The sequence below is a fragment of the Poecilia latipinna genome, unplaced genomic scaffold (genome assembly GCF_001443285.1).
Source record: "Poecilia latipinna isolate Pla-1442-1.1 unplaced genomic scaffold, P_latipinna-1.0 Scaffold1786, whole genome shotgun sequence".
NCBI classification, from domain to species: Eukaryota; Metazoa; Chordata; class Actinopteri; order Cyprinodontiformes; family Poeciliidae; genus Poecilia; species Poecilia latipinna.
Window position 1 is genome coordinate 110,387 of NW_015114402.1, and position 12,951 is coordinate 123,337.

The 12,951-nt window shown below is 38.8% G+C and overlaps 1 protein-coding gene across 1 annotated transcript in view; it reads left to right on the forward strand.

The window, feature by feature from the left end:
* The window catches only part of nop14 (NOP14 nucleolar protein homolog (yeast)), an 18,324-nt gene extending 8,783 nt beyond the window's left edge, over positions 1-9,541 (forward strand). Inside the window, exons 4-19 of the mRNA XM_015061184.1 lie at positions 793-934; positions 1,229-1,380; positions 1,669-1,806; positions 1,901-2,023; positions 2,118-2,249; positions 2,341-2,671; positions 2,789-2,919; positions 2,994-3,079; positions 3,184-3,319; positions 4,180-4,281; positions 4,546-4,699; positions 4,794-4,953; positions 8,636-8,783; positions 8,901-9,019; positions 9,131-9,286; positions 9,376-9,541. Coding sequence (XP_014916670.1) covers positions 793-934; positions 1,229-1,380; positions 1,669-1,806; positions 1,901-2,023; positions 2,118-2,249; positions 2,341-2,671; positions 2,789-2,919; positions 2,994-3,079; positions 3,184-3,319; positions 4,180-4,281; positions 4,546-4,699; positions 4,794-4,953; positions 8,636-8,783; positions 8,901-9,019; positions 9,131-9,286; positions 9,376-9,472 — 2,307 coding nt within the window. The 3' untranslated portion in view covers positions 9,473-9,541. The remainder of the gene's footprint in view (positions 1-792; positions 935-1,228; positions 1,381-1,668; positions 1,807-1,900; positions 2,024-2,117; positions 2,250-2,340; positions 2,672-2,788; positions 2,920-2,993; positions 3,080-3,183; positions 3,320-4,179; positions 4,282-4,545; positions 4,700-4,793; positions 4,954-8,635; positions 8,784-8,900; positions 9,020-9,130; positions 9,287-9,375) is intronic.
* The last annotated feature ends 3,410 nt before the right edge of the window (positions 9,542-12,951 follow it).

The following is a 12,951-nucleotide window of genomic DNA, read 5'->3' on the forward strand; positions in this document are numbered from 1 at the left end:
CAACATCGGTAGCCTACAAGGTACTTGTTAAGCTTAAGGTTCTGTATTGATATTAGCTAGTCATCTTTTAGCTAACATTACCTACATCCAACAGCTTTACTCAACTCAGTCGGTTAGTTTGGAGGGAAAAACTGTGAAAAGTTCTTTGCGTTTTGCTGGTTTGCTGCCGTGATTCTAACACAAACCTACGTAGCTCCGCCCAGCAGCAGCAGGTCTCCTTCACAGGTGGAAACCCAGCGCGAGCGTCGTAGCGCTCATGTTGCGTTTAAAGGCGGCTCGGAAAAACAGGTTACAACATGTTAACAACGGATTAAACAGTTTTAACTGCTGATAAAAGTGACAGAGGACACAGATATGGGAAATGCAGAAGCCCCTACTGTCTCAAATTGACATAGGAATAACAGAGAGTTGGCAATTCTAGGTAAAAACCGAGCGCATACAGTGTTCATGTTTTGTTTTTGTTTTTTTTCATCCAGACGGCTTCCCACACCCCCCCTGCAATGACACGGCGCCCCCCCTAGGGGGCGCGCCCAACAGTTTGGGAACCTCTGCTTCACTGCCTAAATGCTTGTTGTATATTGGCACTAAATCTTATCATTTTGTTTGGTCTTTGTTGTCTGGATGATTGAAGATTTAAGAAATAAGACATATTTAACAATGTTTTTATTGAACAAGTAGAAGTGCTCGATAGAACCGCGTACAGCCACAACAGCCTGACACTTTCTCCAATGCTGCTTTCACTTACACTGTGACCTACTACTATATTTCTTTCCATTGGTGTTTGGGTTTTAGCGTGCCCATGGAAAGAGAGACGTCTACAACCTGAATGAGGAGGAAGAACTGACTCATTACGGCCAGTCGTTGGCTGAAATTGAGAAATTTAATGACACTGTTGGTAGCGATGATGAATCAGAGGAGAAAGGCCTATTATCAGGTAAGTCCGAACCACAGACACATTTAGAAAAAATGCTATGTAGCTCATGGATTGTTCAGGAGAGGTAAGTTTATTTGTATGCCGCATTTTCAGCAACAAATCAATTCAAACTGCATTGCATAATGGAAACATTAAACATGACAAGCATGCAGGTCTTTTTTTCTCTCTTCTCGTTTGTTTTTCTATGTATTTACTGATGTAAATTGGCCTCATTTGAAAATTCCCATCATCTAATTGTCGCGTGCGAGTTATGTCGTCGATTTGTTGCTAAAGGCGTTTTATTTTGCTACGCAGCTGAACTGACCGCCTCCCACTTTGGAGGCGGAGGGGGTCTGCTGAGGAAGAAGACATCTGGGGGGTACCAGGAGGATGAGCAGGGGGGTCAGAAGATAAAATCCAGACAGGAACTGATTGAGGAGCTCATCCAGAAGTCCAAGCAGGAGAAGGTGAGCCGACTACACAGTCATGCTGATAGAGCAGCACGTGATTAATTGTTAGGCAAAATAACATTTTTTTTTTCCAACTAATGATTGCAGTGATTTTGTTTTTTCTGGTGTTTATGTTCAACACAGCATTCCTACAGAGAAGCCATTTGTCCATGCATTCATTTCTTTCATTTAATTAACCTTGCATCCCTTTTAAATGTATGTTTTAAACATTGCTGAAATGCATAGAGAACTCTGGAAATGTGAGATTGGAGAAGCCTGGAAAATGATGCAGACATTTGTTCACAGAGGGAGCGTCAGGTGCAGAAGGAGGAGGCCCAGGAGCTGACGGAGAAGCTGGATCAGGATTGGAAAAGCATTCAGGCTCTGATGGTGAAGAAAACTCCCAAAGCCGAAAACGTCGACAAACCGGAGGAGAAAGCAAAGGTATAGATAAAATAAAAAAAATAAAAAAACCTGCAAGGTTTCTGTCTCACACCTAGTCCTCCTCTGATCTCTGCTTCTTTTTTGGGTTTGCCAGCCGGAGGAGTACGACATGATGGTCCGAGAGCTCGGCTTCGAGATGAAGGCCCAACCCTCGGAGAAGATGAAGTCCCCAGAGGAGCTGGCCAAGGAGGAGAAGGAGAAACTTCAGAAACTGGAGGTGACTGCAGCAAAAGCCGTAGCTGTCATCGCTGCTTTTTGTTTTTGCACCTTTTTTGTGCAACGGGTTTGTAATCTGCTTTACGTTTCTTCAGGCTGACCGTCTGAGGAGGATGATGGGAGATGAGGGCGGGGACGGTGTGCAGAGTCAAGTCCACATGTCCGCCGACGACCTGAACGACGGCTTTGTCTTGGACAAGGACGACAAGAAAACTCTCGCTTATCAGGTATCTCAGTTCAAAACAACAGGAGTGGGCCTTAAAAGATTTTTTTTTTTTTATTATTATTTTAAAATAAATGTTATTTTCTTTCCGAAAGGACGGAAAATGGAACATTGAGGAAGAGACTGAAGACGACAAGGAAGAGGAGGGAGAGAGCGAAGAGGAAGAGGGTTCGGAGGCAGAGGGCGAAAACGAAGAGGATGATGATGATGAGGATGATGTGGAAGAAGAGGAAGAGGAGGGCAGCGGCGAAGACGAAGACGGTCACTCTGACCTTGAATCTGAGCAGGAAAGTGAGAACGAGGAGAACGACGAGGAAGAGGAAGCGAGCAGCTCCAGGCAGCAGCAGCAGCAGCAGACTCTGAACAGAGAGGAGCTGAAGGCCCGGCAGGAGGCAGCCAAAGCAGAGCTCCCGTACACATTCGCCGGTGACTGCTCTCACTCTGCTAGAGATTATTTTCAATCGCAAAATGCACGTCGAGGCCTTCTTCATCAAGATTTCTTCTTCTCCAAAACAGTTTAAAAACGTCTCTCTCTTCTTTTAGCTCCCGAAAGCTACGAAGACCTGAAAGATTTGCTTCACGGTCACACACCCGACAACCAGCGCCTCATCGTGGCCAGGACTCAGAAGTGCAACCACCCTAGTTTGGCCGCAGGCAACAAGCTCAAGCTGCAGGTACGCCACCAAAACGTACGACTCATCCAAGTGATGTTTACGTGAATTGAAGTTGTTTGTTTTGTTGTTCTCAGAAACTTGTGGGCTTTCTGATGGAGTACATGGGAGAGTTGGCTACAAGGAGTCCACCAGAGCTCGGCACCATAGATAAACTCATTCCGTGAGTTCAGAAAGTGACTTTCTTTCCCTACTTTACATCTTAGGCTTAAAATGTAGGAAAAAAAACAATTGATTTGTTCACATTGTCTTCTTTATTTTCTGAAGGGAGCTGTACGCTTTGTGTCAGATGTTTCCCGAAGCAGCCGGCAAGTCGATGCAGAGCATCCTCGGAGACGCCGCTCACAGCATGGAGGAGGCAGTTGAGGTCAAAGGTCATGCTGCTTTTCCCACGTTAGACATGGTATGAATTATTAACTAGAAAACTCACTTCCTCTTCCTCCCTCATGCTTTTTTTTTTTTTTTTTTTTTTTACAAACAGCCACGGAAGCTGCTTTACTTGGCAACATGTTTTAGATCGTAATCGTCTTAGAAAAAAACCCCAATGCTAACTTCTTTTCAATGGACCGTATTGCAGTGTTTATGGTGCCATGAATTTCCATGTTACCATGCTATGGGGGGAAACAAAGACCCACAGCATTACAGATCCTCCACTATGCTGGAGTTAAAACACGAGCTGCTTTTCTACATATTTATACTCTGCATTTCACAGAAACCAGGTGAATTGTTGATCAAAAGCTCCTTTTCAGCAGACAGAAGCAAACAACTACTGAAATCTCATTGGAGATTATCCATGTGTTTATGTTTGTGATGGTTGGACAATAAGATGCCCCTAAGATCACTTCCATACAGATAGTTTAATTGTAATTTGTGACTAATGGTTGTTAGTGGGATTTTGCTAGCTGTTAAAAACATGTTTGTTTGTTTGTAGTATTTTAAAGGTTTAACTATAATGGCTGTAGTTTTCTAAAAGCCACAGTTAATGGGTGAAAATAAAAACTCGAATACGAGTATGACTGTTTCAGAAACTAAAAAGATGTGTGTGTGTTCTTGCTCATCAATTAGCTCTGCTTCTCTCCTTCATCTGCACGGCTGCAAGAAAAGTTATTTTTTTAACAAAACTTTGAATCCAAACCGTCTTTGAAAGTTATGCAAAACCAGTGTTACAAAGCAATAATAATAATAATAATAATAATAATAAACTGATCTACAGTGGTTCTACCAGACCATGTCAAAGCTCGTTTGTGTTTTGTATTTTTTTAGCTCATTTATCTCAAAGTGACAGCATTGCTGTTCCCAACCTCAGACTTCAGGCATCCTGTCACAACTCCTGCCCTGCTTTTTATCAGCCTGACCCTTACTAAGGTAAGACAATTTGCATTCTGATTATTGTCTGGATTTTTTTTCCAGATTTTTTGTTTGTTTGTTATCATATGTAAAATTGTAAGTAAAACTTCAGCTTCATATTTTTTAGACCGGAAGAAATTATCCACGTATAGAGCTGAAACATAGTTTACATTTTCTAAGCCAATAGTTCTACTGGATCTTTTTTGTTCTCCCACCAAGATGCTTATTGTCTGCAACAAATATTTAACCTCTTTCCGTCTGTGTGTATTTTGTGCTTTTTAGTGTCTGGTGAGATCATTACAAGACCTAACGTCAGGCTTAGTGCTGTGCTGTCTGGCCGTGGAGTACGTCTCATTGTCTAAGCGCTTCCTGCCGGAGCTCATCAACTTCCTGAGTGGAACTTTACATCTGGCTGTGCAGGACAAGGCCTCTGCAGGTATGTTCACATTGTTAAAGCTTCTATTGGTTCACCTTTGCAAGTTTTCTTTTGAAGTGAAGCAGATCTGACATATTTTGCCTATTTGTTTCAGGTTGCATGGTGGTGCCCCCCTTCAGGCTGTCGGGGAAGTACAGTGATCTGCTTGTGTTATCTAACTCAGAGTCCTGCAGCAGCTGGAGAAAGGAAAACCTCCCGCTGTCTGCTACCCAGCAGCTGGAACTCAAAAGTGATCTCAACAAAGATCACTACAGGTAAGACTTAGAGCACTTTGTGTGTTAAGTTGTTTTAAGGTTGACAGCTTATATCAAATAGTTTAATATCTCCTTTAATAAATCAGTCAAATTAAATTCTAAAGAAAGATGGTAGCTGACGTTAACGAAAGGTCGCATTTCCTTGGTAATTGATGTTTAGCTACTGCCACCTATTTGACTTTTTTTTCTCTCGATGCAATCACTTTGAACATTTTATGACTTCTGTTAGCAATAACACGACCAGAAAAATGTTGGTAAGAATTTAAATATCCATATAAGGATAAGTATGTAAAAAATGTTGATGTTCAGATGTAGGTTGTTTCGAGGGCAGAGTTGCCTTTAAGAAAACATTCATTCAGAAAATTCAACCAATACACTTTTATAGATAAAATGCATACAATACAATTAGGTTTAGCACATTTGGTGAACGTAAAGACTGGGAATAAGCCAATCAAAAAGGTGAGTTTTGAATGAAGGGAGAGAAACTGTGGTTCAAATAGAAAGAGGGAATGAATTACAGAGCCAGGGAGCAATGTGTTTGAAAGATTTCACATGATGTGATCAAGAGGAAAAATAAAGGGATAGTTCAGAATGGAGTGCTATGTTTGAAGACTTGAGATGAGTGTGAAGGAGCAAGCTTATAAAAGCTTTAAGCTAAAAATCATCATTCAAACGATTGCTGTTTTTCTCCTCGTCTTTGGAAAAAAAATGTTCAGGGGCTGTAGTAGCTATGTCAAGTCACTAGGTGGCAGTAACAACCACAATAATGACATTTAAAAGAAGATCCAGAGCATGGCTAAAGCAGTGCTAGCTAAATTGTAGCTAGCACTGCTATTTTGACACTGCTTTCCCTTTTTTCTGATTCATTAGACTATTTAGTTTACATTTGAAGTTTAATAGCAACAAAGTCAGTCAGGACATGCATGATGTGTCCTGATGGATGGTGGGCATTTTGAGAAATCTGTATCACCAAATATTCTGCTTGTATTTTGATCAAAGAAGGTTGAGGAAGGTTTTGGTGCCTCTGCAGACTACAGACTTAACGTAAATCTTAGTGAATGGAGCTGCAAGAACCAAAATGAGAAATCTAAGAGCTTTTAGAGTAGTTGCTCTGTTTGGAGGGAGATACTGATGAAAAAAGATGATGAGGCTTGAGTAAAGGCAAGCAGAATGTTGCAAAAGAAAATGTGCTATCAATACTTACATGTACATTACTGTTATGATGTGATGAACGAGCCAATGATCTATTAACTGCGATCAAGATTTGGGGTCATTAAAAAAATAATCTTTTTTTCTCTGAACAATCAAATAAGGCAGAGAGAGGCAAGGTCAAATCAGAACCACGGAGACGAGATTACATATGAGGAAAAAAAAAGGGAGCCGAGGACAGGCCTGTGTGGAACACCACCGGTAACAGGTCTTGGGTTGCCATTGGTCATTTTATATTCTGTGCAAGTAACTGATTAAAGTATGTAAATAATGAAAAAGCCTAAACAGAGCAGTCAGACGTATCTGTGTCAGAGTTTCACACTATCAGGAGAACAAAAATGAAATGATGTAATGAAAGATAAAACCTGAGACTGAAACAAGATTATAGTACAAAAATACATATTTGTTCTGTTTCTGTCAGGACAAACATTCCCCTTCCATCAACCAGCTGTTGATTGAGTCTGTGTGTTTTCTCTGTATTGATCCAGATAGCGACTTTCATTGACACAGTGTGGATGTGAAAGCCTAAGATAGACCACCATGCTTGTGTTTACCAGCACACACTTTGTGGCTCAGAGCGTCCCCTCGTGCAAGTCTGAGTCACAGGCGTGCTTTTCACACAGCAGCTGGTGTGTGGGCACAAAGCAAAGCTTGCAAACAGGCTTCGGTGGAGTACGTTCATGCACCCTTTGAGAGAGTGGGCATTTTTATTTGTACCCAACAATAAATATTAGTCAGAAACATTAAATTAGATGCTCAAAAATGATTCAGGCGTTGAAATAATAGAAAAAAACATATTTTTGAAACTTTTTTTTAAATTTTTTTTTTATATCAAATAAGGACAAAAAATGTGAACTAGATTTAAAAATAAAATGTGTTTAATCATTTACAATAAAACTGTTCTGTGTTTAAGCATTTCGGTGTAAGTCAAAACATGTAAATTTAATCAATAAACATGTTTCCAATTTTTTTTCCTGTAAAGTGATTCACACGTTCAGTCCAAGACAGAGAAAGCATCGATCGCCTTCACACCGTGCGAATGCATTTCTGCACGTCCTCACACCTCAGTGCCCAGTTATTTTCTAATTTCTGCATTCCTTTTGGCTATTCAGACACATGCTCACCAGCTGCTGTGTTTCCAAAGGACGGCGACTGTAGTCGTTTTTGCAGGAGTGATTAAATAACGAGTCAGTGAGTGTGCTCTGCATGAAGGTTAAATTGTCTCTAAACAAATGATGAAAATGCACACCCAGTACTGAAATTATGCAGAAATATTCAAGCATATTCAAGCTAATGCATGAATATGCTTGTCCTATTCATTATGGAAAGCTACTTGTTTTTTTCTACATTTTATATATATATATATATACATATATATATATATATATAGCAATAGACTCCACTCTTATTGAACACAATAAGACTTATGTATTGTTTTACGTCATTTTAAATCATGAAGTATTTTTACGATACCATAAGTAGTGACAGTTGATTAACCAAAGACTCGTAATCATTGATGATGTCACGTTGGACAGATTCTACACATTTTCAAATGAATGAGTAATACGAGTTCAGGAACACATTTTATGAAAACGTACATGTACTGTGTTTTTCTTGCCGCACAATTACAGCTATTTCGGAATAATTTTTTTCTGAACTTTCTAAAAACCTGTCAAATGTTGTGAAAAGCAATTTAAATTTTAACAGCCTGCCCAAACTGGTTGTTTTCCAGTCTACAGTACTGAAACAAAGCCCAGTTGAACAGAAACCTGGCAGCACAGCTGTTCTGCTTTTTTTTGTGTGTGTGGTTCTATGGGAATGTTACAGCATCACCTATTGGTCCGGCATACCTAGTGCACAATTTTCTGTCGTCCTGCAACTCGTCGTTGTGGACGCAAACTCTTTCTTAAATTTTTACTAGGGTATTCTGTGCTCATCTCCATATGTACAGGACCTCATAGGCTGCCGTCAATGTCTTTGTTTAAATCTTGGTAGTTGCAATTTCCAAACTGTATAAGTTTGAAGTTTTTTTTTTTTTTTTTTTGAAATGTTAAATTGATCTAAAAGATTGAGTAACTTCTAAATTTGCCATAGATAGTTATTTTTTTTACTGGGTTTGGCTTGTCAGAAGGATGTGAGAGTGGCGGATAAAACGTTTTCATGTCAGATGGAAACGTACATGCACTTCCTATTGTTAACAGACATCTAACAATAGGAGGTGTATGCAATTTTTTTTTTGTCCTTTGCAAAAAGGAAGAAACGCTTGGTAACCGTCCTGTAGAGACATTGAATATGTAAATATCTCTGTACATATTTGAATGTAACCACAGGACGATTACCAAGTGTTTCTTCCTTTTTTGCCAAGGGCAAAAAAAAAATAAAAAATGTAGGTGGATGGGTCATACTTCCTGAAACTTAACTGTATATCTTTTCCTCTTTTTGTCCTTTTTTTTTCTTTTTTTTTTTTTTACAGGTTGAATTGCTTGTCTACTTGCCTGGACCTGGTGAAGAGATGTTGCCTGCTTTACAAAGATCTCACCTCCTTCACGCACATCTTCCAGCCAATCAGAACGCTTCTTTCCAAGCATCTTTCCTCACAAATGTTACCCAGTCCTTTACAGGTTAGAAACACGTTGGTTTAATGAAGCAAAGTTTCCCTGCAGCTTTTTCTCTCTGTGTCCTTATCTTTTGTGTACATGTATTGTCAGTTAATTATAGTGTTTGTTGTTTTGCTGCAGGAGCTTCACAGCGAGATCTTGGAAGCTATCAGCAGCGCCTCTGTGACTCACACTCGGCTAGTTTTCGAGAAGAAGAAGCCGATTCCCCTGAAATTGTTTACACCAAAGATTGTGGAAGTGTAAGCGTCAAGAGAGACTTCTTCCTTCCAGATCCTATTGTTTAACAATAAATAAATGGTAAATGTATATCCATCTGCTTTTCTTTTGATTTAATTGACCTTTTTTAACAGCTTGGATTATGGAAAGAAGCGCGGCAGCACCAGAGAGGAGAGAGAGAAGGAGCGACTAAAGCATAAGTACAAAAAGGAGTTCAAGGGAGCCCTGAGGGAGATCAGGAAGGACTCTCGCTTCCTGGCCAGAGAGAAGCTCAGCGAGGTCATGAACAGGTACGGATGAAACTCGTCGTTCGTGTGCGCGAACGTGAACCAAACCACTGCAACACCTTTAACACGTTTACATATGTTGTGTGTTTCAGGGATGCAGAAAGAAAGAGGAAGGTCAAGGAGCTGCTTGGCAGTTTAGCCACTCAGGAGGGAGAATGGAAAGCTCTGAAAAGGAAGAAGAGAAAGTGAAATCCAGAATCATAGTCTTAATCTTGTGCGTTTCATGTTTCTTGAATAAACATTTTGTTGAATTTTAAGGAATCTTTTAATTTTCCTTCTTCACAAAAACATTTCGTGCTGATTGAAAGTCATGATTTGGCATTAGTTACCAGACTTTTCCATGCGGGTCATTTGATGAGAAGCATTGTTGTTGATTTTCTGTCAACAAAGAGAACACATTAGAATAAGCTCAAATTCATAAAATAATTGACACAGCTGTTTTACTGCATTTCTGTTCAAATGCTTTTGGCGAATAGGGGCAGTAAAAATTGATAAAACTCCATAATGTGTCATGAATGTGTGTCGACCGTCATGTTTCACAAAGGTAATGATTGTCAATCTATGATGTTGAATTTCTCACTGCGGAGAAATTCAAATAATCTCGCAGAACGTTAGATTTACTCAAAACTAATTCCGTCTCACCGAAGCCCAAAATTTTAAAACATGAGTTGTATACGACCCTCCAAAATTAGCCATAATGACCCTAATTTTGGGTCATATACCTAATTTATGCTAGGTATACGACCTAATGTGCCTAATATATTAGAGATATCTGGTCTCTTTCTACAGAATTTTATTAAATATCTATCAAACTTCCAAATTTCCTCCAACTTTGAAGTAATTGTAATTCAGTTTTACAGTGTAAAGGCTGTAAAATGATTACAAGATTATAGCTTGAACCCTTCGAGTTTGAAACTTGACCAGAACTACAGCAGCTTTAGAACTGGGAGTGCGGGGAAGTCTGCATCAGTTAAATCCCTTTAAAAAAATGTGCCACAGTTTCACCTTCTCATTGGCTTTCTAGCTCTCAGCAGAAGCTGAATTTGGGTTGATGTCTTCTAGGTGGTCCATCTCCGGAGAGATGCCGAGCAATTGACAGATTGTGAAGAGAAAATGCATAGTGATTTGATAGTCATGCACGTTCTTTGGTTGCTGGTTCGGTTTGTTGTTAGGAAAGCTGTGACTCAGCTGGTGAACAACAACAACAACCACAGAGACTCATCCTTTGGATGACATGAATGTACCAGGACACAGCAGATGACATGTATGTAAATAACATGGAACAAGGTTTTAGCATGTTATGGTGTTTTTTTTTTCTTTCTATGAAAATGCACAAGTCATGCTCAAAGCCAGACTGATTGACTGGTTTGGCAACAAAACAGAGGTCTGTTGGTATCATTAATGAAACGGCTTTTTAGTTTTGCATTACACTTTAGCGCATGTTGCTGCTGTCAGGGGGATAGTCTGACTCACTGGTTTTGTGCTGCTTTCTCACAAGATGATGAGTGTGAAGCTGCACTGACATCCATCTGACCTTTTAAAAAAAATTAAAGTTTAATTTTCTGGTTACAATAGCTTATTTAGCAAAGCACGGCCCCAGTGTGTTCTCAGTGCTACTGTCACAGGTTCAAGTCCCGGACTGATGATCCTTGCCACGTGTTTACAGCCCCGTTCTCACGACTTTATTTTCTGTCTGATAAATCTCAACTAAACAACCTGTTGATCCAGTTGGATGATTTAAGTTCAGACTGATAGAAGCTGAGAAGCATCCTCGTTTCTAGTGTACATCAATCGGTTCATCACTGTAAATATAAAATCTGTTTTATATAGAACCATTTTTTTTATTTCTGTCTCTTTAGAGACTGCTTCTCTTGACATGAATCTGGGGTGTATGTGTTCTCCATTTTCTAACCTTAACTGAAGAAAACCCAAAAGCTACTTTACTGCGAATGAAACCAATCTGGGTCCTGCAATCTGCCTCTTTTGTTTACTCTGTCCCCCAAACGCAGACCAGCACGCAGGTGTTTACCTGTCAGCTGGAGAGACAGCAGCGTCCTCCTCAAGGACACGGCAGCATGTGGACAAGTGGAGGCCGGAGGTCACCACCTTTAGCTTCACAGGAAATCCTGCTCAGAGAAACACCCTTTCTTGTCTCTTTGATGTCATATGCAATGCTTTTATTTAAGGCATATTTACTGAGTCCTAATTTTTTTTTTTATTTTTTTTATTGCAAAAACATCAGGATTTGACTAGAGTCTATATCAAAGATAGATTTGGTGTATAAATAATGATTTTTTTTTTCTCTGATATAAAAAATAATATAGAGGATTTATGATCCTAGATCTCTCTAGCATCTAGGATCAAGTTCAAAGATTGCTAATAAGCCAGTTTGACAAAAAACACAAAACAACTATTTTTGTAGTTTTTACTTTACAAGTTTTTGACTTGTAATTTTCATCTTCTGCAGCAATCGTTGTAGAATTATTCTATTCTAAATTACTGTTAAATTTAATGAAATTTCTGATAAACATCCTCCACTTAGATCTGATTGCCCAATCTGGGGCATCTCCAGCTTATTGAAACATATTGTACAGTTTGATTAGTTTTGAAACAATTCCAAGATAAGTTATGAATGTAAAAAAAATATATATATCATCATACACAAAGTGACATTAACAAGATTTATGACCAGTACAACTAAAGACTCTGACTTTTGAAATTGTATCTGTCGTTGGGTATTACACAGAGCCATCTGTTGTTCAAACCATTACCCTTAATATGTGTAGACACTCTCAAAATGAGTTCACTTTTTGTTGAAGTAGCATAGACTCAAAATTAGAAACGGTGAGCTTGGAGGGTTTGTTCCCCTTAACCTCCTTATCCTCACTGTGCTTGTTAACAAGATAATTTTGCTTCCCTGTTCAGTTTTATTTGTTTCCGTTCAAGTTTATTTACCCTTTGAAATATTACTCTGATTGGAGATTTAGTTGAATTTAAACACATATAATGTAAACCATACCTGATTTATGAGATTCAACAAGCCACTGACTTAATAGACCATTTTCTCTTGTTATTCCTATTCTGAAGTGCAGCTAAGTGACATGAATCACCTGTGCCATGTCGTATTTATTCTCAAGAAAGATTGAGTCAGAGATTACTCATCAAAATGTCCAAAACAATCTGACCTACTTATGCTAATTATTTTATTAGACTTAAACTTTTTTTTTTTTTTTGCTTAAAACATTAAATGTGAGATTGTATCCCTATCTGAATAAATGTTCCATTCTAACATTATGCTACTACAACAAAACATGCATTTATTTAAGGCTTTTTGCAAATATTTTCCAGATGTGCCAGTAAATAAAGGGGGCGCTGTAACTCTAGTTTAACAGTTAAAGCACTGTGAGTATTTTGTAACAATCTACATTATATTCATTTACATTAAATATGATTTTTTTTTACCTCAAACTTAATGTAAAATATATATTTAAAACTCTCATGAATTTTATATAAGAGCCTTTTGTTTGACAACAATTTGATATCAAATTGTTACTAAGTCTGTTTTCATTTAGGAAATCAGGAGTTGAAACAGAAATGTGATTCACAAACACAAGTTTGTTTTGGAAAATACATAATTTGGCACACTGACTCGATCACACAGGACTTCC